This window comes from Schistocerca serialis, chromosome 9, assembly GCF_023864345.2.
Source record: "Schistocerca serialis cubense isolate TAMUIC-IGC-003099 chromosome 9, iqSchSeri2.2, whole genome shotgun sequence".
NCBI classification, from domain to species: Eukaryota; Metazoa; Arthropoda; class Insecta; order Orthoptera; family Acrididae; genus Schistocerca; species Schistocerca serialis.
This window is the reverse complement of record NC_064646.1, coordinates 441439145-441464292: the sequence shown is the minus strand read 5'-3', so window position 1 is coordinate 441464292 and position 25148 is coordinate 441439145. Positions and strand designations below refer to the sequence as shown.

The 25148-nt window shown below is 43.6% G+C and overlaps 1 protein-coding gene and 1 non-coding gene across 2 annotated transcripts in view; one reads left to right on the top strand and one right to left on the bottom strand.

Annotated features, from left to right (window-relative positions):
- Positions 1 to 14699: 14699 nt before the first annotated feature.
- Trnas-cga (transfer RNA serine (anticodon CGA)) lies at positions 14700 to 14774 on the bottom strand. The gene has a single exon. It is a non-coding gene; the product is annotated as a tRNA-Ser (tRNA).
- A 1755-nt stretch (positions 14775 to 16529) lies between these two features.
- The window catches only part of LOC126419092 (protein takeout-like), a 45398-nt gene continuing 36779 nt past the window's right edge, over positions 16530 to 25148 (top strand). Inside the window, exon 1 of the mRNA XM_050086189.1 lies at positions 16530 to 16660. Within this exon, the coding sequence (XP_049942146.1) occupies positions 16576 to 16660 (85 nt within the window). The 5' untranslated portion in view covers positions 16530 to 16575. The remainder of the gene's footprint in view (positions 16661 to 25148) is intronic.

Below are 25148 nucleotides of genomic sequence, written 5' to 3'. Positions count from 1 at the left end.
CAGAAAATCTGTGTTGATGACGTGATTGCACAATTGCGTGCGGATTCTCGTCAGCCCACACATGTTGATTGTGAAAATTTACAATTTGATCACGTTGGAATGAAGCATCATCCGTAAAGAGAACATTTGCACTGAAATCAGGATTGACACATTGTTGGATGAACCATTTGCAGAAGTGTACCCGTGGAGGCCAATGAGCTGCTGATAATGCCTGCACACGCTGTACATGGTACGGAAACAACTGGTTCTCCCGTAGCACTCTCCATACAGTGATGTGGTCAGTGTTACCTTGTACAGCAGCAACTTCTCTGACGCTGACGTTCGGGTTATCGTCAACTGCACGAAGAATTGCCTTGTCCATTGCAGATGTCCTCGTCGTTCTAGGTCTTCCCCAGTCGCGAGTCATAGGCTGGAATGTTCTGTGCTCCCTAAGACGCCGATCAATTGCTTCGAACGTCTTCCTGTCAGGATACCTTCGTTCTGGAAATCTGTCTCGATACAAACGTACCGCGGCACGGCTATTGCCCCGTGCTAATCCATACATCAAATGGGCATCTGCCAACTCTGCATTTGTAAACATTGCACTGACTGTAAAACCACGTTCGTGATGAACACTAACCTGTTGATGCTACGTACTGATGTGCTTGATGCTAGTACCGTAGAGCAATGAGTCGCATGTCAACACAAGCACCGAAGTCAACATTACCTTCCTTCAACTGGGCCAACTGGCGGTGAATCGAGGAAGTACTGTACATACTGACGAAACTAAAATGAGCTCTAACATGGAAATTAAGCGTTTCCGGACACATGTCCACATAACATCTTTTCTTTATTTGTGTGCGAGGAATGTTTCCTGAAAGTTTGGCCGTACCTTTTTGTAACACCCTGTATATCAACAAACACATTTCATATAAGAATCTTAGCATCAAAAGAAAATATCAACACTTGGTTTTCTTAACCTAGTGTTGTCGTGATCTCTAACATTGAATTGATACTGAAAATTTTTGATGGCACTTGGTTTTAGTATAAGCACATCAGCATTTTGCCATAATTGTCCCTCTAATTCGGCTTTGTCTGTTTCTGAAATATCCCTTACTTGTAGCAATTTATTATCTATTTCTTGATAAATTTCCAACTTTACTTCGTCATCTGCAGGTATTGTTTCTTCCAACCACCTATACCGTGGATCCATTTTTTTTGTGAGTGCCTGGCATCTCTTCATGTCTGAATTCTTCTTCAGAAGTAAGACGTACCTTCCCAAGCATCATATACCATTCGTCGATATTGAGCGTCACACGATTTTGATGCAAGAAATTGGCTTCAATTATGGGCACAGACAGTTTCGACACAATTACACTTCCCGTGTCAAGAATGATATCGACAAGCGTGCCCCCTACCTCAGCTCGATCGGTTGCGCCTCATGAGGAGCTTCAGGTTCATTTTCATGTATTAACGCATCCTCTATCGAGTCACTTTTTAACCCGTCAATGTGTTTGGCCTGTATTTCCCATTGGTTTGCTACAGTCACCTTATTCTCCTCATTATTCTTAACATCTGTCATCTGAATGTTCTGGGATGGAGTTATTTGGCCATATTCTTTGTCATAAATATCTATGATCTCTTCATATGTACCTGTCCTAAATACGTCATCTGACTTTTGTATCAATACTGCTGTTGCCAATGCTGCATTATCCTCTTGGCATACCATTTCTCTCTCAGTTTCGTGTAAATGAACTAAATCCTCATCAATTTGGTGATCATCAGTTTTTGTACACCTGCACACATTAACTGTCGACAACTCTTGTTCCTCATCATCAGACGATTCCCAGTTAATTTTCTCCCAGCATGCTGGCAATTGTATTTGATCACCCCCTAAACCTACTTCAGAATCTTGTTGATCCAAGTTAAGTCTATTTACACATTTAATTATAAAATCAACTTCATTTGGCGACTGAATCTCTTGTGACTGGTCTTCGTATCGTTCATGTCGTCAGTTCTGTTTCTTACCAGGGTTTGGTGGCCTCAACTCCTGTACCGATTCATCTGGCGTGCGTTGTCCTGCTGCAGCCAGATTCTTCCTACCTTTCTGCATTCTAGGCATTCCAGTTCCACCAGAATAATTTGACTTTGTGGTGGAGAACCTTTAAACCTTCCTACTTCGTTTGTATCGTTATCATATCGCGAATTATAGTTACCACCATAATTTCTGGAACCAAAGCCATTAATATAATTCCATGGCTTACCAAAACCATAGTTATTGTTTGACCTCTGTGAGTTGCCAAAACCATAGACACTATTATTCCATGGACAATTACTATTGTTTCCAAAACGATTACCTTTCCCAAGATTACTATTGCTGAAACGTCCCCTTTTGAAAAATTATATACATGACTGGGCTTGAACTGACACACAATGTCTTTAGCGCAACGCAATCTGACTTTCAATAATCCCTACAAAACAATGGCCCTGACTAACATTAACCTATACCTTTCACAAATCACTTACCTCACAAAAATCTTTGTTACTCGAACTACTGCAATATAGCGAGCGCCACTACTGCCAGCTAAATAAAAGATTCAAACTACGGAAGGCACTAACTACTGATAGGCATAGTTAGCAAATGAAAGATTTTGATAGAGAACAAATGATGTATTTACCTTAATAGTCATAATATATATGTAGCAGTTCCTGACATCCAGTCTTACAAATTTCAAAACTCCACCATCTCTCTCCCCACATGCACCACTGCTGGCGGCTCACCTCCAACTGCGCAACGCTACGTGCTATTAACATCCAGCTGCCCAACACTACAATGGCAGACAACAATGCAAACTAGCCACAGACTGCACACAGCACAGCCAGTGATTTTTATACAGAGCGCTACGTAACCTTGCCAATAAGAAAACTTAAACAGCCTACTTACATAGCCTCCATGCTTCCCACAAAAAATTTTACAAATTTTTTTGGGCACTGGCCAATACATATTTGTTAATATTTTTTTCACAATTACAGTAACAAAGAAATCAAATGCACACACTTATTGATACAATGTTGGTCAAAAGCTAAAATTTTCTCACTGTCCATAAAGACAGTCCTGATCATTCATCACAGTAAAATTGCAGTGTTTTTTTTCCCAAAGTCTGAGCAGTAAAAGAAAATGCACACGGAAGTAGTGGATTTCCATGCAATCTTGAAGAAGTAATGTTGTCCTTCCAACGGAAAGACAGTGCTGACTCTTGACATGCAGACAGGTATTGGTCCACAACAGAGCAAACCCACAGCATAGTCAGTCGAAATTTGGAAGAGTATTGGTAGGTAGGTCATTACAGAGCAGACCCACTGTAGTCCTGGTAGAGATTACGGTATTGGTGGGCCACCAGAGGTGCAGACCCACTGCAGTCTTTGTAGAAATAATGGTACTGGTGAGTCAGCAAAGGTGTAGACCCACTGTATTCCTTGTAGAGATGGCCAGCAGCCATCTGCTGTGACTGTGCAGGTGCACAATCACCATTGAAAAGTCTTGCAGATAATATAGCAAGTCCATAACCACCACTTGTGCACTCACAAAGTTTTTGGAATTGTCCTTAGAACCAGCAATGCTGCTATCCAGTCCCTTGCTGAATTTTTAACACACGTGCAAACACTAACAGTCCCTACTTCTCACATATTGTCCATATACTATAACCAACAGAAATGTGTGCAGTGAAATGTAACTTACAAGTTAATAATATGATGAACTGGTATCAATTACAATTTTATAACATAAGAATACAATAACAACGGTACAAAATACATCATTAAAGAACATAACAATACAGATAACATTTGTAGTAAAACAGGCTTTACAAAAGAATACAAATAAACATGCACATCATTGTTACAAGAATTATGACTTAAATGCATACATAAAGATCATAATAACTTTTGAAACATCAACTTCACATATGAGCAACAAAGCAGAACAGATAAATAATGTCTAAACATCTTTACAAAGTAAATAACATAGTATTAGAAAAATTCTACAACGTAACTCATATCAGCTAAACACATAAAGACAGGAAAAACACAAATATACAAGAGTACACAAACACATAGCAGAATAACATAAGAGGAAAGGGCAGGGTTTGTCTTACTGCAGTATTTTGCAAACAAAACTTTCTTTACTTCTCGGAGATCTCCCTTTGTTCTTCATTATTTCCAAAAAGTCCTATCTATACCTGCTCTCTGTACTTTTCTCGTATAGCCTCTCAGTGCATTTCTTCAAATTCATCGCAACTCATTCTCTTATAGGCTACCCCCTCTTAAGCTACCTTAAATCTACTGAGCTCAGATGCTAAACTAAGGGACGAGGCAATGCAGCAGCATAAAACAAATAACACAAACAGCAATGACAAAAAAAAAGATGGAAAATTGCAAAGCAAGCTACAGTAAATCTAAATTACCAAGCAATGCAACATTACAACTAATATGAGCCAATGTGCAGCAACAAGAAAAATAAATCAGTAGTAAAACTAGCTTAACAGAGTAATACAATGTGAAATTTAGTAGCACTATGCCTGGCAAACAGCAGCAGCAAATGCAATAACTTATATCTGAACATGACATAGCTCAAGCAGAAAAAATATTACGCTAAAGACAACAATGCAGACAAGGGAAATGTATATTCACATCTTAATGTCTATGTAATTAAAGTGGTGCACCACAAGAAGTTATTCTACCAAAAAAATTACCAAGTAGTTGAAAAGAAAATTCCATATGCAATTCCTGTGAAGGGAAATGTCTTTTTATGCTCATTCGTTTTTTTGAATAGCTCATAAAATTATTTACTGGTTCTGTAGGCATAAAATATTTATATTAGTACATCTATTAAATTTTATTTTAACCAATGCTGCAGCAGCTAGAAACTTGATATGAAACAAAATGAGAAAACTCTCAACTAGAAAGACAATAGATGTAAAGTGTTTCTCATCATTTCATTAGGCATTTTAGTAAATATCATAAATTAAAAGCTCCACAGTATAATCATATGTTTTCAAGTTTGAGCGTGTCGTATTTGCAATGCTTTCTACAAAGAAATGTCAATAGCGAGGGTGATGGCCTCTTTTTTTTTCCACCTGTGCCTCTGAAAGGCACACACTAATGGCTTTTTTCCAGGTGACTGTCGCGCAGCTGCCCACGACGCATTACGTGCAGGTGGTCACTTAACTTTCCTACGGAAATATTTACGACAGCAGTTTCCGCTACAGTGACAGTCTCATATAAAAATATTTCACAGGTCAAGAATTTGCGTTACAAATCTGTAGAAACAAAATCCTATTGATATAACACAGTCCAAAAAATTTTCATTGGCATTGCAATACATTCAAGCATTTACATACATTTCATAACTCTTAAAGTACGATTCTTGGTTTCCAACAACCTTTTTCACAAACCAGAGTCCCTAACCACTACTCATTATTCCTTACCTTATTCGTCGACACATCTTCAATATTTCATCATAACAGATATGTAGCATACTCAAATAACTCATATAGCATCAGCTTATTGATCATAAACATACCGCAACAGCATAATACACATAGTCATTGTAATAATATCATAACATCTCAGTCAATTTTCAAAATCGTCGTAGCTTCCTCCAATAATTTCAAAACCTAAAAAAAATTCTCTGCTCATGTCAAAAGTGTCATCTGCCTGCGCAACGCTACGTGCTGTTAACATCCAGCTGCCCAACACTACAATGGCAGACAACAATGCAAACTAGCCACAGACTGCACACAGCACAGCCAGTGATTTTTATACAGAGCGCTACGTAACGTTGGCAATAAGAAAACTTAAACAGCCTACTTACATTGCCATTGTAAGCATTACTAAAGACCATTCCCCCTACCATTAGTTTCTCTCGCTGCACGTTGTTTTTTCGCCTCATCTTCACTGAAGATGAATTCAGGTTCTCTTATCGTCCCTTTAAATGCCTTTGTATTATCTCCAGCTCTTCCAACTAACGATTGCTGATATGGCAAGGGTAACTTCATTGTACACATATGTATCTATTCCTCATCACTGTATAGACTGTCTAAACACTAATTCTTTTTCGACATTTCTTCAAAAAATCTAACTGGCTTCTTTTCTCCCAAATTTTCAAATGACGTCTTCTGTAACAATTTATATTTTATTCTATTTTGGGTTTCTGCGGACAGTATGGAGACTTGAATTGTACGACTGACAGTTTGCAGCGACTCGTTGCATCGTTTCCGCTATTGGGCCTTCCATATGACCACAAATGAAATCAAGTTCATGTCTAAGTGACCAATGTTCTGGTGAACCGATTTGGAATTGATGTATAAACGTGTGGGGGTGTAAGTTGTTCCCGTTTTCCTTGTAATGCTGGAATCTTCTGACTGTCAAAAAATGATCAGTGTCAAATTTCTCTATTGCAACGTATGGCGGTTGTGTTTTCGCAACATTTTTCCGTTCCCTTCATTTGCGCCATGTTTTTCTTTATTCGTACTACCACATTTGGGTGCTGAGAGACATATTAGAGTCCCATCGAGTATCGCATCTACACAATGGTGAGCAATTATCTATACCATAACGTTCCTCGTGTATCGGACTGAAAGATACATTCAAATTTCCTGTTCTGTATCAGTGTTTTGTACTTGCTTCGTATTGACCTGTGGTATTTAACCTGTTGTGCTGCAACTCAGAAATTTGATACGTGTGGCGCAGTAAACTGCTCTGTTATCGCGTCATTCGCGTACGTTCGGTGGGTCGGCTGCTACTCCGTTGTTTTGCTCGCAGTTACCGCTTCTAGGACCATTGTCGGCTGTGAACGCACATTAACAGCTTCGCTCTCCTGTCTCTACTGTACTTCTACAGTTTGTTTCTGTTTAGGATCGGAAAATACTAACGCAACATCTTGTGTACATACTAGTGGAATCCCATTACTTTTTTGCGTTTCCGCAACTGACACGAAAGACTGCATAACTGGCTTGGTTATATCTGGACTTTTTTTCACCACTACGTCAGATGATATTACCGATTCCGTCGTCTCAGTGCTTCTTTCTGTACGGTTCTCAATACGCTGCTTCAGTTCTGTACGAAGCTGTTGATACTGCTGCTTATTTTTCAAGACGGTATTTACAATGCGTGTATCGAATCTTTTTTGACGCGGCTCGCGTGACACGTTTTCTGACTAAGTTCTTCCACGATTTGTTGCGTCTCACCAGACGCCTACGTACTAAGTTATCAACTCTGTGGTTGACAGCAGACACTGCGTCCTGCACCTGGTCAATGTCAGTACGCATATTTTTCTTATTGGCCATAAGCGACTGAATTAGAACGCGCGAGTCCCTCGCCTCTTTTCGGATTTCAATAAACATTTCATTAACTTCGCATCTTTTGCTGAACTCAGCGAACTTTTTCTAACCCAGCATTGGTTTCAATTCTGAGACCATTTAAAGCAGCATTTGTGGCAGCTAACACCTGAATTTGTTTCGGTTTTTAAATTCGCCGTTTCGGTTTTTAAAGCCTCCAACACTGCATTTGTTCCTAAGTCTGCTAACCCTGCGCTCATCGTTTCACTTGTTTGCTTGACAACAGTAGTGAGTTGCTTCAGTATTGCGAACACACTATCAGATGGTTCGCCGTCGTCACCTGTCGCCATATGCTGAAAATTTTACCGTTCGCGTCTTTCATGTGACGTTTCACCGACTTCTGTGCATAGTGCTGGCGCACTTACACACATTATTTCCGTAGGAAACTGTCCCGTTTGATTCAGACTTATAACATTTGGATCAACGTACCGAAGTTGCACGTCATCTGATTCTGCTTCTGAACCACTAGGACCATCATCAGCCTGGATTTGTACGGTCTCAACCTGAGATACCGATCGCGAAACTGCCTCCATTCCCTCTGCATTGTCACTTCGTTCGGTTTCGTGACGCGCATTCGATACATTGTCTTGTACGCCATTTTCCATCCTATCAAGATCTTCAGTTTGCCCTACATGCGATAATCTACGTCCGTCCACCGTCTCAGAACATGTGACTGACCTCTGTCTTTCAAGATTGGCGCGTGCCTGAGCTCTAGTCAGCATGAAGTTATACTACCTGCCACGTCTCCAGAATGTCATAGAAAGTCTTTTGTGACATTAACACATCACTATCAACACCGTTCACAGTCTGTGGGCACTCAAACCAACTCAACAGCGCCGTGAACAACTTCACGCGCTCCAGAAAGGTCACGCACCAGCTACTTTTACTCAGAAACACACAAAAATATGTTCTTTGCTCGTTAATACAACCTTTTCTACTCTTTGGATCACACATTTACATTAATCTGACCACTATGCAGGCACGTACATTGAGTAAACTTTTCACTTTTTTTTCAAAAATTTTTCTTCTGAATTCTTAATACACAAATTTTAATTACTCCTCCTAATTTGACTAATTGGCATCGTGGCGACCAATTGCTATCCTGGCAGAGTCCCATTATCTGTCACTCCACTCCTTTTCGCATTCGTCACACATCAGCAAAAACACTCTGTGAGTGCATTATCGTCACTAGAATAAATTGACGGGGTAGGAGTGGACACTTAATCTTCAACAGAGCACATCGGTGTTAAGCTGTACAAAATTTGTTTTTTCGCTGTATTTTTGTCAATGAAGCACACTAGTTTACATAGAGAGTGACATGACAATTTCAGGACAATTGTCAAGATAACGTATTACGTCCAGATTAGCAGAAATAACACTGAACACAACAATATCAAATTTAAATTAAAGGTTCTCTACGAGTTTTTTCTTTCATCTAGACAATGAAGCACTGTCTGAGTTGGCCAGTACTACGTCTAATCATCTGATTCCAGATTCTAAGTTCAGTAGTGTTTAGGATGACAATCAAGTCTACGGTGGATGGTTAGTTTTTGTGACAACATATGCAAAAGATTACTTGCGTTCACAGTGGTTGCAAGCTGGTGATCCAGTATTTTTACGCCTCTGCCAGCGGCATTTACCTTTAGCTACGACGTGTTGTCAGCTGATGGCTGCCCTCGCCCTCTGAAAACTCTGTAAAAACCAAATCAAAATCCTTACTGATTTTATCAACTGAAACTGCCCCATATTTCTCCTTAGGCGAGAAAACATGCACTTCTCCCTCGTCTGGGAGATATACACGCGCATAGATGGAGCAGTGTGTATACTTTAACGCCCTCTCAGTTCTTGCAAGAACTATTAACTACGTGGCTGTTTCGTTTCTCCGCTATCGGAGCTCAACAACCTTTCAGGTAATTTCTAGCTAATGTCAGCCAAAGTGAACACTGTGTTCACACAAAATTCCTCTTTTTTTGCGTCGGGCATGGCGTAATGCGCCCTGTTGTACACCTGACGCTGGTTCAGAGGATAGTCCCCGAAATTTTCGGCATTCTATCTTTTGTAGCATACTGTCCCTCACCTGTGTCCTTTCGTGCTTCACGTCACGGCATTTTTAGACCAATTGGAGCACTCCTTTCATCTCGTGGAAACTACCCAGCCAATCGCAAAGGGCGTACCTTCAAACTCCGCAATTACCTCCCCGCTTCTACTCCTTCAGAGTTATTTCAGCCAATCTGACATTTTGTGCTCTCTCCTGATACCTAAAATTTACACGCTTACATCACGAGGCTACGACGGACTTTTCATGTGATCAGAAAATGCGACTCTATTTAACTGTGTCTCAGGCCTGTTTGTATCCATCTGGAAATTCCGTAACGCAATTTTTTAAAGATTTCTCCTCTGCAGCCAGTGCTTGGCCATCACCTGCTCCATTTGATGTACTGCCTATATTGTCAAATTTCATACTGTTACAGATTAGCACACAAAAGTAGTAAAATGTGGCCACGAATTATTGTATCTCAATTGTTAGAATTTCGTAAGTCGACGTTTTTCTGTTTATCACGAAGTAGCACTGATACAGTGAACAACTGTTTCTTCTTAATTCTTAAAACTTAAAAAATGTTTGTTAATATGCTGAGTCAGTATACAAATGACGAGTTGTATTCATGTAGAGATCAATTATTTTTAATTACGTGGATTTTCATAAAAGTCTCTCCTTCGTTAAGGTAGGTTAAGGCAGACGGAAGACACCCCGCTTTTCACAATAGTAATAGAATGGTAAATGAATTACCTTTAGTATTAGTGCTGTTAGTTTTCGTAAAGATGTAGCGATCCAGGAATGTAGGGGTCAATGATTATTCCAAGTCCTCCACGCCTTCAGATGGACCACAATTCCTACTATCTCTATCTCTCTATGACCCGCCTATTGTAACCCTTTGAACTCCCTATTTAATAAAACTGTTTAATTCTATATTTCTCCCCTCCAGTTGTATTGTTTTATCGTGTTCTTAGTTCATTGCATTTTATTTTATATCATAATGCTAAATCACCACAAAATAAGTGAATGTAAACAAATTGTATGTATAAAGCAAAAGAGGTAAGTTACCTGACAACAAGTAGCTACAAAAATCAAAAGTGGTCTATCTCCTCCTTGTGACAGGCAGCTTCGAGGGCGGCCGGAGTTTGACATAACTTGACCACTGACGGTGTCGGAGAGACCAGCAAACTTTGTCGGGTGTGTCATATCACAATATTTATGGTAATAAAGGGCCAACCATATACCCATAGGCGGCTGGTCCGCTACTTGCTTTAATGAAAAAAGAAAAATCCGCCCTCCAGTCCACTCCTTCCGACGTCAGAGTAGCCGTGGTGTCAGTGGTTGGCCTGGCTAGAGGCAGACGTGACCTTAGTCCAGCTGGAAGCAGACGGTTTCCAGTGGTCCAGGATGACACAGCAGGCGCAACAGGTTTCCAGATTTCGTCCCCGAACAATTTTCGACCTGCCACCGCTGCCTGCACAACGCGTTGATCTTGATGTGTGTCTGTACGATGCGGATGTCCAGAACCTGGTCTACAGTATTGGGGAAGTTCCACAGATTAGCGTTAAAACCAGCGACATACCATCATACCATCGATACGCTGTGTCCAACATGAGCAACAATCCGTCGATGCGCCCGTCCAGCTTCCCGCAGGCGCACAGTGGGGCCCTGTTCAAAGAGCTGAGGCTGTTTGTCAGGAGTCCAACGCTAGAACGAATGTTCGGTAAACGCTGTTCACATCTAAACACAGCACAGTTACTGCCTGCAGACTCAAAACGGAGTGGGCCTCCTGAGCGCCATCTGATCACTTCTGACCGTGACAGATGTATCACTAACACTACAACCCCTTAGTATACCGGTACACGTATAATACACTGGGTCCGTTTAATACTGTCCTTAGGTATAGCGTTTATTTTTCCGGCAGTATATAATTGAATCACTAAAGACGAAACACTTCTTTCTCTCATGTTCGCAAGAGGGGGGACGGGGGGGGGGGGGGGGGGGGGACATAATGTTGTTATTGACGAATACTCTTACCGGTTATATCAGCCGAAGTGCTCAACGAGAAACTTGTTTTTATGGAACGCTTTACTTTTTCCATGGCATCCGAAAGCTCTAGGAAAGACGAGGGCAGTGATACAACGCCTGTTAACGTTGGGATTGAAAGATTCGTTGAAGTATCTGTTCCAGAACAGGAAAAAGGACGGCCGGGATTGTCTGTTGCGATTGCTGCCTAACAGCCTGGAAGGAGAGCTCTGACTTGCGGTTGAAATTCGTACGACATAGGTTAACAGAAGACCAAAAGAAGCGCCGCGTGTTCCGTAACAGGGTCGTGTAGTAAAAATGGAACGGGTAAACGGGAAAGTGACAGCGGTAAACAAATTACCCTCCGCCACACACCGTAAGGTGGCTTGTGGAGTAGTGAGGTAGATTTCTCGGACATGAGAGCACTATTTGCTCATTTTTACACTGCAATTACCAGTGGCACTTCCCTTTCCTTTTAACTGAAGCACATTTCTGGGATACGTTTCCGAAATTCTTCAACGCCCACATTCCCAAATTCTGTATCAGTGTACCGTCTTTTGAAGTATTTTCGAATGCCGTCAAAAAATACACCGTTCCATTAAAAAAATCTTGCTTCGATATCTCCCCTGATACAAGAGCTACAAAAAAAATTACGTGCCCGTCTGCGCACAAACTTAGGTAAGTTTAGGTAAGGTTAGGTTTCTCTACAAATCTGAAATTAAATTTTCAGTATGGCTAGTCCAATACGGCGGAGAAAAAGTTACGCTTTAACCAATTTTGACGAAAATTTGACCAAAACAAAGTATTCTCGTTACTTACATTTAATCTGCAATTTCAGGGCCTTATATCAACCCTTCCCGTAACTCGAATTGCTCCTGGAGAACGACTCCCTCCTTCTTCTTGGCGAGACAAGCCGATGTGGCTCAGCTGGGTATGCTGCGTTCGGCAATCTGCACACGCTGTTCCTCAACTTTTTGGTGAATATGTTTTGCATGCGTACTGCAGTATAAATGATTCTGTGAACGTGCGGCAGGGCGCGACAGTTTTTCTACCTGAGCCGGGCGTCTACGGTTAAGGCAGTCTCGTGGCGGCTTCGAACAATGGGCTGTAGAAACTTTTGCAACGCACGGATTAAAAAAACTTTTCGTCTCGACATTCTAGATACATATACCTTGCAAACAATTGAATAAAAATTCGAATTTTCGACAATTTTGAATAAGCTGTGCGATCAGCACGGATGGCAGTGCATGCTGGTCGTAGGGTTGTTGAAACGGTTGTATCCGGACGCATCCTCACCTGACGAGAGATGGGAACACGTAGTGCATCTCGGAAGGCGGAAGACAGTCTAACGTGATCGTTTTGGTGGTGCGGAGGTTATGGTGCGAAGAGATATAATGTTTCTCGAGTGTACTGGCCTCCAAACCTTATCACGTTATCGTGACTCTGCACTCCTTCCCCATGTGCGTCTTTTCAGCGGCGCACTGGGCCCCGACTTCATTGTTTTGCTTGACAGCGCGCGACCGCATCGAACAGCGCAGGTGGAGGACGTATTGGAACGAGAGGGTATTCGCCGAATGGACTGGCCTGCTGATTCCCCTGATTTAAATCCCATGGAGCTCGTGAGGGAGAGAGATACTACAGTACGTCCAGATGCATCTGGTGGAGCAATGGAACACCCCACGACAAGACCTCCAACCTTGAGGCCAGCTTGGGGTTACGTGCAGAGCTCGCCCTGCCGCCCGTGGTGATCACGCACCCTATTAAGAACCGTGTGGCGCCTTTTGCAATGTCCAGGGAACCATCACAAATCGCGGTGACTTCAGAGTAATTACTGTGTTTGAATAAAAGTGTTATTTCTGTTCGTCTCACTCAGTATGTATTCAGTTACCTTTGCTGCTCTACTGCAGCAGTTCTTTCTACACTATGTGATCAAACATATCCGGACACCTGGCTCAAGATGACTTACAAGTTCGTGGCGTCCTCCATCGGTAATGCTGCAATTTAATATGGTGTTGGCCCACCATTAGCCTTGATGACAGCTTCCACTGTCGTAGGCATACGTTCAATCAGGTGCTGGAAGATTTCTTGGGGAATGGCAGTCCATTGTGAGGAGAGGTATCGATGTCGGTCGGTGAGGCCTGGCACCAAGTCGGCGTTCTAAAACATCTCAAAGGTGTTCTATAGTATTCAGGTCAGGAGTCTGTGCAGGCCAGTCCATTACAGTGATCGTATTTGTTGTATAGCTAGAGAAGGCCGAAATGCACGCGTTAAGCAGGCTGGCGTGAGGTCTGAAACAGGATACGGAATGAATGCTATAAAGAAAAGTACGTAGCTTCTGGAATACTTAACTTTAATCCATCATTTGTATACATCGTTCTTGATGAGACATGCTTCATACGATAACTATCAATTGATATGGCGCCTTGCTAGGTCGTAGCCATTGACTTAGCTGAAGGCTATTCTAACTATCTTCTCTGCAAATAAACGAGGCTTCGTCAGTGTTGCATCGCTAGCTAAGTCGTCCGTACAACTGGGGCGAGTGCTAGTACGTCTCTCTAGACCTGCCGTGTGGTGGCGCTCGGTCTGCGATCACTGACAGTGGCGACACGCGGGTCCGACGTATACTACCGGACCGCGGCCGATTTAAAAGCTACCACCTAGCAAGTGTGGTTTCTGGCGGTGACACCACGGTATTGTCGTGTAACCACTCCGCCACAGGCCGTGCATAATGAACAGGTGCTCAGTCGTGTTGAAAGATGCAACCCCCATTTCACAATTGCTCTTCAACAGTAGGAAGCAAGAAGGTGCTTAAAACATGACGGTAGGTCTGTGCTGTGATAGTGCCACGTAAAACAACAAAAAGGTGCAAGCCCAATCCATGAAAAACACCACACCATAACACCACCGTTTCCGAATTTTACTGTTGGCACTACACACGCTGCCAGATGATGTTCACCGGGCATTCGCCGTACCCACACCTTGCCATCATACCGCCACATTGTGTACCGTGATTCGTCACTCCATACAACGTTTTTCCACTGTTAATCATCCAATGTTTACCAAGCGAGGCGTCGTTTGGCATTTATCGGCGTGATGTGTGGCATATGAGTAACCGCTCGACCATGAAATCCAAGTTTTCTCACCGCCTGCCTAAATGTCATAGTACCTGCAGTGGATCCTGATGCAGTTTGGAATTCCTTTGTGTTGGTCTGTATTGTATTGTATGTATTGTATGTTGAAACTCCCTGGCAGATTAAAACTGTGTGCCGGACCGAGACTCGAACTCGGGACCTTTGCCTTTCGCGGGCAAACGCTCTACCAACTGAGCTACCCAAGCACGACTCACGCCCCGTCCTCACAGCTTTACTTCTGCCAGTACCTCGTCTCCTACCTTCCAAACTTTACAGAAACATCCCCCAGGCTGTGGCTAAGCCATGCCTCCGCATTATCCTTTCTTTCAGGAGTGCTAGTTCTGCAAGGTTCGCAGGAGGGCTTCTGTAAAGTTTGGAAGGTAGGAGACGAGGTGCTGGCAGAAGTAAAGCTGTGAGGACGGGGCGTGAGTCGTGCTTGGGTAGCTTAGTTGGTAGAGCACCTGCCCGCGAAAGGCAAAGGTCCCGAGCTCGAGTCTCGGTCCGGCACACAGTTTTAATCTGCCAGGAAGTTTCATATCAGTGCACAATCCGCTGTAGAGTGAAAATTTCATTCTGTATTTTATGTTAATCGGGGACCTAGAAACGACGCTCCGTCCTCGCCGCAGCCGCAGTGGTCCACAACCCCACGACGACTGCCGCAGTCCACTTCACCCCTCCGCCACCCCAAACCGAACCCAGGGTTATTGTGCGGTTCGGCCCCGGTCACCCGCCCCCCCCCCCGGTCCCCCCGTCCCCCCAACCCCCAGTGAACGTCTCACATCAGACGAGTGTAACCCCTATGTCTGCATGGTAGAGTAATGGCGGTGTACGTGTACGTGGAGAACTTGTTTGCGCAGCAATCACCGACTTAGTGTAGCTGAGGCGGAATAGGGGGAACCAGCTCGCATTCGCCGAGGCAGATGGAAAATCGTCTAAAAACCATCCACAGACTGGCCGGCTCACCGCCAGGCGGATTCGTGTTGAGGACCAGGAGCTCCATCCCACTCCGGAAAGCTGCTCGTGGCGGACGTCCCAAGACACCCAATTCAGTTCGTCGTTGATCCATTAACTGAGAGGGCAGCTAACCCTCTGACCGGACACGCTGAGTTACCGGCGTTAGACCGCTCGGCTAATCGCGCGGGCGATGGTCTTGATAGATGTCTCTCTATTACACATTACGACGCTCTTCAACTGTCGGCAGTCTCTGTCAGTGAATAGACGAGGTCGTCCTGTACGCTTTTTGTGCTGTACATGTCGCTTCACGTTTCCACTTCACTATCACATCGGAAACAGTGGACCTGGGGATGTTTAGGAGTGTGGAAATCTCGCATACAGACGTATGACATAGGTGACATCCAAGCACCTGACCACGTTCGAAGTCAAGTCCGAGAGTTCCGCGGAGCGCCCCATTCTGCTCTCTAACGATGTGTAATGACTACTGATGTCACTGATATGGAGTACCTGGCAGTAGGTGGCAGAACAATGCACCTAATATGAAAAACGTATGTTTTTGGGGGGTGCCCGGATACTTTTTATCACAAAGTGTATGTAACGTTCTAGTTTCATTGAGGTATGTTACTTGGCAGTGACGCATCATGCAAAAGCTATTTTCGGCCTTACGTTATGCACATCATCGTGTATTGATGTTCGAGATGAGTTCCCCAATTCGTAAGGATAATCGCATTTGTTTGAGTATGTTCTGCCTTGTGACAGATTGCGCTTTTTTCCTGTGGTTTCTGTTTTCTTCCCATTTCATAGATGCATTTTTGAGTGAAGAGTAAAAGGAAGGATAGGAACCTAAAACTTGACGGCCATACACAAGGGATGTACGGGAAACCCCAGTACACGGGAGCAGGAACGTCGGTGCGGAATGCACGTGGGTCGAAAGGCGCGCATGTTGCGGCCTGCCTGGCAAATTACCAGCGAAAACGAGTTGCGACTGCGTGGCCGGCGGGTGGGGGCCGCTGGGTTATACCGCGGCTGCGGCTGCTGCACGGCAGACGCAGACATGGCTGCCGCGTGCACAGTGACACTGGTCTGCGGGGCGGCCCTGCTCCTAGCCCCACTGCGGCCGGCTGCGGCCGCGCACCTGCGTGAGTACCGCCGCCGCCTCTACATAAACACTCCAGGAACAACGTTTTACCTGTGCTCATAGTTCTATTGTTTCTAAAAGTAACAGTAGCAGCTCACGCCACTCCGAATTCCTCAACCATTTCGCTGCTGTGGGCCTGTGTACATATCCTGTCACGCCGTTTCCCAAGTGCTGTGTTCGATTCCCGGCCGAAGCGGGGATTTTCTCCGCCTGGGGACTGGTTGTCTCTCTTTTCCTGATCATCTCATCATTCGAGACGTGGCGAGACTGGAAATGGAAAGATTGGGAACTTGTACTGGCGCCGATGACCACGATGTTAAGTGCCCCACTAAACAATACCGTCATCACCAGTGTCGTGGACGTGTATATGCACGCTGCTTGAGTTTTCCTACAGCACTATGGACCTCTGAGCCTCTGACCTATCACTGCTGCAGACGAGTTACTTCCATATCTCGGTGAACGGAAAAGCTTCGAGTATTTAACATACAGCATACTCTGTGTGCCTCATTGCGCGCTATCATTTGCAGAAAACCTCATTTCGATATCTTGAAACGTTCACGAGATATATTCAGAAAGGAGGAATTCCGATCTCTGTGACATTTGGGCAATGAATGAATTCATTGTCGACAGATGAAAATTTGTACCAATGGCGGGATTCGAACGCGGGTCTCCTGCTTACTAGGCAGATGCGTTATCCATTTGCGCCGCCTTGGCACAATAGCCATACACAACGGCACGGACTACCCGAGCACGCCTCCCGCCCCCTCCCCCTCTCAATGCTACTCCCGTTTGACGCACTCTATCCTTCGCCCTTTTTCCTCCGTCTGCTAGTCGCATCGCGTCAAGTCCCGTACGAGGTCGGGCGAACGCTGCTCTAACTTGAATTATCATATTAGCATTCACGGAGCATATATATGACTGGTGTCTCTTCTTGCTGACATGTCCGAAAGAACAGAGAAAACTCATGTTACGACCATAAAATTCGCGAAGCGTAACGACGTGAATGGGTGCGCCACCAACGACCGGGCTTGGGATACAAAATCCAATAACTCGAGAGTGCAATCAGACGTCATTCCACGGTCAATTTTAAATAAAATTTCAGTATCTTATCTACATTCCATTCACTGCAATGTATGAGCTAAAATCAATCATTCGCAAAGTTTAGGCAAAGCGTTTAAACCACAGCAATCTCTTTAAATTTTGCGCAATGTTTTACTTGATTTGATACGGTGCAATAAGCAAGAAGGAAAAAGAAAAGAAATTCAGTCCTTTATCAAGTGAAGATATCAAACTACAAGTTGCGCAGAAATAAATTTTTTGCATCTAATAGTTTTCGTAAAATCGTATAAGTATTTCATACCTGGCGGTGCGCCTTCCCTCAGCACAGTATCAGCATTTGGCTAGCAGTACAGCGGAAACAGAAGCCGCCTAGGCACAGTACGCTAAGAGCTCTTCTGTAGCAGCGGAAGGGTTGAAAGTATTCATTTCTTTGCTGCTGTCGTTTCTTGTTACTGACAAACCATTCAAAATGTGTGTCGCGCTCAAGAAACCGCTGCAGCAAAACAAATAAGTACTTTAACACGACACAAGCAAGTGAAACACCGCCAAAACGACGAAGAACCATGAAACCACGAGCAGCTCTAGAAAGTGTAGTAGAATTAAAGCTATCGTCGTATACACGTCATAGCATCGTGTGAGAGAGAAAATAAACAAGAATCCCATTTTTTTATTTATTCGTATGGCTAGGGCCCCCCGTCGGGCAGACCGTTCGCCGGGTGCCGGTCTCTCAATTTGACGCCAATTCGGCGACCTGCAAAAAAAAATGGCTCTGAGCACTATGGGACTTGACATCTATGGTCATCAGTCCCCTAGAACTTAGAACTACTTAAACCTAACTAACCTAAGGACAGCACACAACACCCAGCCATCACGAGGCAGAGAAAATCCTTGACCCCGCCGGGAATCGAACCCGGGAACCCGGGCGGGCGACCTGCAGTCGATGAGGATGATAGGATGATGATGACAGCGCAACACCCAGTCCCTGGGCGGAGAAAATTCCTCGGCCCAACCGGGAATCGAACCCGGGCCCAGAGGGGAATCCCACTGAAGATAGCACATAAAGTGTTGAAACATACCCGAGTAAAATAAAACTAAAACAGTGTCTTGCATAAGGCGGAATTCCTCTTCAGATTTGACGTTAAGCATCTAAAAGGTTTATGGTCAACTACGCAAAACCGTAGTCGTGTTACTTTTATTTGTTATGGATTATTGACCCATAGATCAATGAAGAAATTTAGAAAAATTATGTTAAAAAAGTTCGTTGAAAGTCACTAACTCCCCTTATTATCAAACACTGGATAACAACAGTGTGGGTAATCTGCGCTCTGTTTTAAGAAAAGCAAGTTTTTCAGGCATTTGTATGTTTATGGCGTCATATCTCCCGAACCATGTGTCGTACAATGGTGTAATTTTACAGGTAGATTCAGTGGTACAGAATGACACCGTTGTCCGCAAAATGTGTTGGGAATCGGGCTGGTAGTAAAGAAGAAACAACTTAAAAAAACTTGTCTGATGCTAAAGTTTTATGCATGAATAGCGAAAATTTACTAAACAATATTTTGTTTTTATTTTCATTGTTTTTTGGGGGAGAGGGGGAAGGAGAATGTTAACGAAAAAGTTCGGAAAATTTTTGAAATTATTTGTATAGTGTGTTCGAAGTCGCTAAGTACTCTCATTCTCAAATATTGGATAAATATAATCTTTATAGTTTGCGGTACATGCATTAACACTGCCTGATGACGTATACATACAATACGCTCGATCACCAGATCTGTCTCCAATCGCACACGTATGGGACATATCGGACTACAACTCCATCGGACTACATCCAGCAGTGACCGTCCATGTACTGACCGACTAAGTGCAACAGGCATCAAAAACCACCCCACAAAGTAACAAGCGGCACCTGTACAACACAATGCATGCACGTTGGCACGCTTGCAGTCAACATTCTGGCGGTTACAGGGTTATTAAGGTACCAAATTTCACATTTGCAATGGCTTATCAGGCACTTCAGCCTGTTTTCTTGCAACGTTAATCACTCAATTATGTTACCTAGACAAACGCACTGGCGAAATTTCATTACTCTACATTAATTTTTTGTTTTGTATCTGCGTTTTTTTTCCCCTTAGTATTTGATAGGTCAAGAAAAGTAACCTAATATACTTCTGTTTTTTACATGAATAGACGAAACCTGATTGTCATAAGGTGCATGAATAGAGTGTGTATTGCGTCTAAGAGGCTTGAGTGAGAAACTACACCGGAATTTGCATATAAGACTGCAAAAAACTGCCTAAAAGCTTTGTGAGGCTGGTCATTGTAGCAGAGGAACGGTCTATAAGCTAGCAACGAATTGCTTTTTCTTAATTTGTTGGCTTTCGGGACATGCCCAAACAGCTATCTTTATAGTATAATGTCAGTTATCACATATGAACGTAACGGCAATAGACGACCCAGTCCCAGAGCAAAGAAAATCTCCAGCGGTGACGGGAATCGAACCCGCACCCCTCCGCCACGCTGACCGCGCAGCTACTGAGCCGCCACTATCTGAGGATTCGCCTCGCAAAGTCAGTGCACTGCAGGTACGGTATGCGACAGGGACACAAAAGGATGTTGTATGAAACATTTAAATGACGAAAAACCAGACGATGGTAACAATAATAATTTACATTTACATGCAGCGAACAAAAATTCCAAAAAAGGCGTATGCTGACAGGTGTAAGTAATACCGAATTATCAATTTACTAAGTCCTGGTTTCAAAACACTGACACACACAAAAGAGTGGAATGACTAGTAAAAGCCGACCTCGAGGAAGCTGAGTGTGGGCTCTGGAGGACATGTGAGGCAATACTGACCCTATAAAGAAGGTAAACTGAGGAAAGCAGAAGTACATTTACCTGAATATGCTCTCGAAAGTCCTGATGGTACTAGGGTCACTCCAAAAGAAATGCACACTATTTTTTTTAAAATCCATCTTTTATTCTACATGATTGAAAGTTTTACAGCGTGTAGATACATCCTTTAGGAACAATATTTTCATTTCTCCACATAATTTCTATCCCTCTCAACTGCCTTACGCCATCTTGGAACCAGCGCCTGTGTACCCACACGGTAGAATTCTGGACCAACCTGTTGGAGCCACTGTTTGGCAGCGTGCACAAGGGAGTCATCATCTTCAAACCTTGTTGCAAGAAGAGAGTTTCAGTTTTCCAAAGAGATGATAGTCACATGGAGCCAGGTTAGGACTGTAAAGCGGGTGTTTCAGTGTTGTCCATCCGAGTTTTGTGATCGCTTCCGTGGTTTCTTGACTGACATGTGGCCTGCTTTTGCCAATGTGGTCGAACACGTCTCAGTCGAGTTTGAAGTTTCTTCAGTGTCGTCACATATGCATCAGAATTTATGGTGGTTCCACTTAGCATTATGTCCGCAAGCAAGAGTCCTTCGGAATCGAAAAACACCATAGCCATAACTTTTCCAGCAGAAGGTGTGGTTTTGAATTTTTGTTTTCTTGGGTGAATTTGCATGATGCCACTCCATTGATTGCCTCTTCGTCCCTGGTGAAAAATGGTGGAGCCATGTTTCATCACCTGTCACAGTTCTTCCAAGAAATTCATCTCCACCATTCTCGTAGTGTTCCAAAAGTCTGCTGCATACCGTTTTTCTTGTTTCTTTGTGAGCCACTGTCAACATCCTGGGAACCCACCTGGCACAAACCTTTTTAACGCCAACACTTTCAATATTCCGCAAACACTTCCTTCCCCTATCCCAACGTAACGTGACAATTCGTTCACTGTGATGCGTCTGCCAGTAGTCACCAATTCGTTAACTCTCTGCACATTGTCTGGAGTGTATGCAGTACGAGGCCTGCCGCTTCGAGGACAATCCTCAATATTGCCGTGTCCGCTTTCATCACGTACCCTGCTTGCCCACCGTCTAACTGTACTGCGATCGGCAGCAGCATCTCCATACACCTTTTTCAACCTCTTGTGGATATTCCCCACTGTCTCGTTCTCACAGCACAGGAATTCTATGACAGCACGTTGCATCTGACGAACGTCAAGTGTAGCAGGTATCTTGAAGACATGCTGTGATGGTGCCACTCACGGGAACAGGTTGAACTAAGTTTGAAAACAAGCAGGAAGGATGTGTCTACTCACTGTAAGACTTTCACTCATGCAGAATGAAAACTGTATTTTTACAAAAATAGTGTGCATTTCTTTTGGAGTGACCCTCGTAGCAAGGACTAAATACAGGGAGCGAAAGGTTATCTAAGGCTTGTAGAGGAACGAGCAGTAGTTGATTAGCGAGTGAGACGGGGTTATAGCCTATCCCTCATGTTATTCGATTCGTACATTGAGCAAACAAAAATGAAACGAAAGGCAAATTTGGCAGGGGAATTAAAGTTCGGGGAGTATACATAAAAATTTTAAGGCTTGCTGATGGCATGTTTATTCGGCTAGAGACGTCAAAGGACTTGGAAGATTAGTTGAACGGAGCGGGTAGAACATTGAAATGTGCTGTTAGGAAACACAAAATATTTATAATTCAACAGTTATCTGCTATCTTTTTGATAGAGCTGCTAAAGATAATACGATAACGTGAGACGTTTGGTAAAAATCATAACAAAAATTAAGCTGCGAAAGACGGGAAGTATTAAATTTTAGCTACATGATAAACATTGCTGAAGTACCAGTTGAGCACCAAAGCGTGCAAATATTAAGATATATTTTCTTTTTTCAGTTTTTTGATTCCACACAGTCATCAATGTGGAATATTACCAAATGAAATCCAGTATTAGAGGCATTCAATAAGTAATGCAACATTTTTTTCTTAGTGAGTTTCGGTTGAAAAAAAAATGCGGAATTTGTTGTGTGATATCATGGAATATTCTCGCCATATTTTCATGAAGTGCTGGTAGATGGCGACGCTATACGTAGCCTTTAAAATGGCGTCAGTAACGGAAGAGTGTTCCAAGCGGAGAGCTGTAATTGAGTTTCTTTTGGTGAACAGCCAGAGCACCGAGGACATTCATAGGCGCTTGCAGGACGTCTGTGAACAAGAACGCGGTGAGACCTTGGGCGCAAACCTGTCCCATCTCCAGCGTGCCGGCCGGCCGCACACAGATGTGACTCCTGCAGTGTTGGAACGGGCGGACACTCTCATTCGAGGTGATCGAGGATCACACCAGACACCTCTATCTATCTACGTGATTACTCTGCTGTTCACAATAAAGTGCCTGGCAGAGGGTTCAAGGAACCACCTCGCAGCACAATCGGACGCCTCTGTTGGTAGTGTTGACATACTCGTCGACCAGTTGGGATACCCTGGATTCCTCACCACCTAACAGAAGGCTCTAAAGAGCAACGAAGGACCATATTGCGGTGTTGCTTGCACCTTACGGGTCTGATTGACAATTTTTTGTCGAACATTGTCACGTGCGAACAAACATGCATTCATCATTTCCGACTGGAAACAAAACGGCAATCCATGTAGTGGGGCCACACCATTTCTCCTCTGAAGAAAAAGTTCAAAGCTACACCCTCAGCCGGTAAAGTCATGACGACTGTCTTCTGGGACTCTGGAAGGACTATTATACTTGACGTCCTCCATCATGGTGCAACGATCAACTGTGAAGTGTGTCTTGCTACCCTCAGGAAACTGAAGAAACGACTCCACAAAAATGCTAGCGAACTTTTTCATCTCCGTGACAACAGAAGGCCTCACTCTATTCTGGAAACCCGAGAGGAGCTCACGAAACCTCATTGGACTCTTCTTCCTCATCGACCCTACAGTCCAGATCTCGCACCTCCCGACTTCCATCTGTTTGGCCCAATGAAGGATGCATTCCGCGGTAAGCGCTGTGTGGAACATGGGAGATCATTGATGCAGCAAGATTTTGGGTCCGACGTCGACTAGTAGATTGATACAATGCGGGCATACAGGCACTCCCGGTAATATGGAGTAAGGTCGTCGCATTGAACGGAGACAATGCTGAATAATAGGGTTTGTAGCAAAAAAGTGGGGATAATATGGTGTGTTGGAATGCTGAATAAAACTAAACTGCTATCAGAGAAAAAATTTGTTGCATTAGATGTTCAGGGCAATCATATTTTCTCATTGGATACGTAATTAACTATCTCTGTTTCCTTAAAACTTTTTTGGTGTACTTGATTTTGACTCCCGCATAGATAACAAATATTACTGCTGTTTCACCGGTGTATGATGTTATTTATGTACAATGGGAATATTAGCGAATCCAACTTGGAGCCTTGTGGTAGATCAGTAAAAGTGTGCATGAAGGCTCTGAGGCACTCCTAGACAGCAGCTTCGCAACCTGCTGATGTGTACCCAGCTATTAGCTTTGCTACGTCGCTTTCGTTTTCTCCAGTCGCCACGGGAGAGTCCCACCTGTGGCCGACAGCAGCCTTCACAACCAGTTCTGCGGGACGTGAGCAGTTTATATTATGCAATAGCTTGTTACCAGAAGGAAAATTTCACTAGAGAATAACAGGCAAAGTACCTGGCAGAAACATGTCGAGCAAAACCTGCAAAAAGCTAGTGTATCTAGTTACATATTGACGACAGAAGGAGGAGATTACGCCATCTGTGATGCAACATGTTTTTTACAGCTAATCTTCATGTCTGATTAATACACGGCGCGTGCCAACATTAGTCGCACTCCGTTCCGCTGGATTCGCGTGTCAGCTAGGGGCAAAAAACGCTGTCCTTAAGTTTCCGTTAGTTCTTTAATCTCTCTTTTTTTATTGTCATCGTCACTACGCGAGATCACGAGATATGCGATGTAGGGAATAGATATTTGCCACAGTCTACGTGAGCTGCTGGTGTCATAAATTTACTCAACTGGCTTCTTCTGGAACAACGCCACGAAGAGAAACAGAGAGAGAGAGAAGAATCTGTCTGCTGTTAACAGAGGATTTAAAGAGAATAAACATCTAAGGCCATCAGTCCCCAATTCACCCCCTCCTAGGATGACATCAGTAAACCGCATCTGTCTGCGTTGAGAGTAAATTCTGTGTCGAAATTTGAGGAAGTTTTCTAAATGTTTGCGTAACGTTCTCATCAAGGTAACAAAAGTCATGGGGTACCATAAGCTGGTGTACAGCTGTTGGTTGTATCACTTACACAAGAAATAAAACGGCAGTGCATTCGCGGAACTGTCATTTGTATTCTTTTCACACGAAAAGATTTCCGACGTGACTGTGGCCGCACGACGGAAGTTAACAGACTTTGAACGTGGAATGGTAGTTCGAGTCAGACGCATACGACATTCCATTCCAAAACTCGTCAGGGAATTCAATATACCTAGGTCCACAGTGTCCACAATGTGCCGAGAACAATAAAATTTCAGGCATTACTTTTCATCAAGGACAACGTAACCACCGACGGTCATCACTTAACGAGCAGCGGT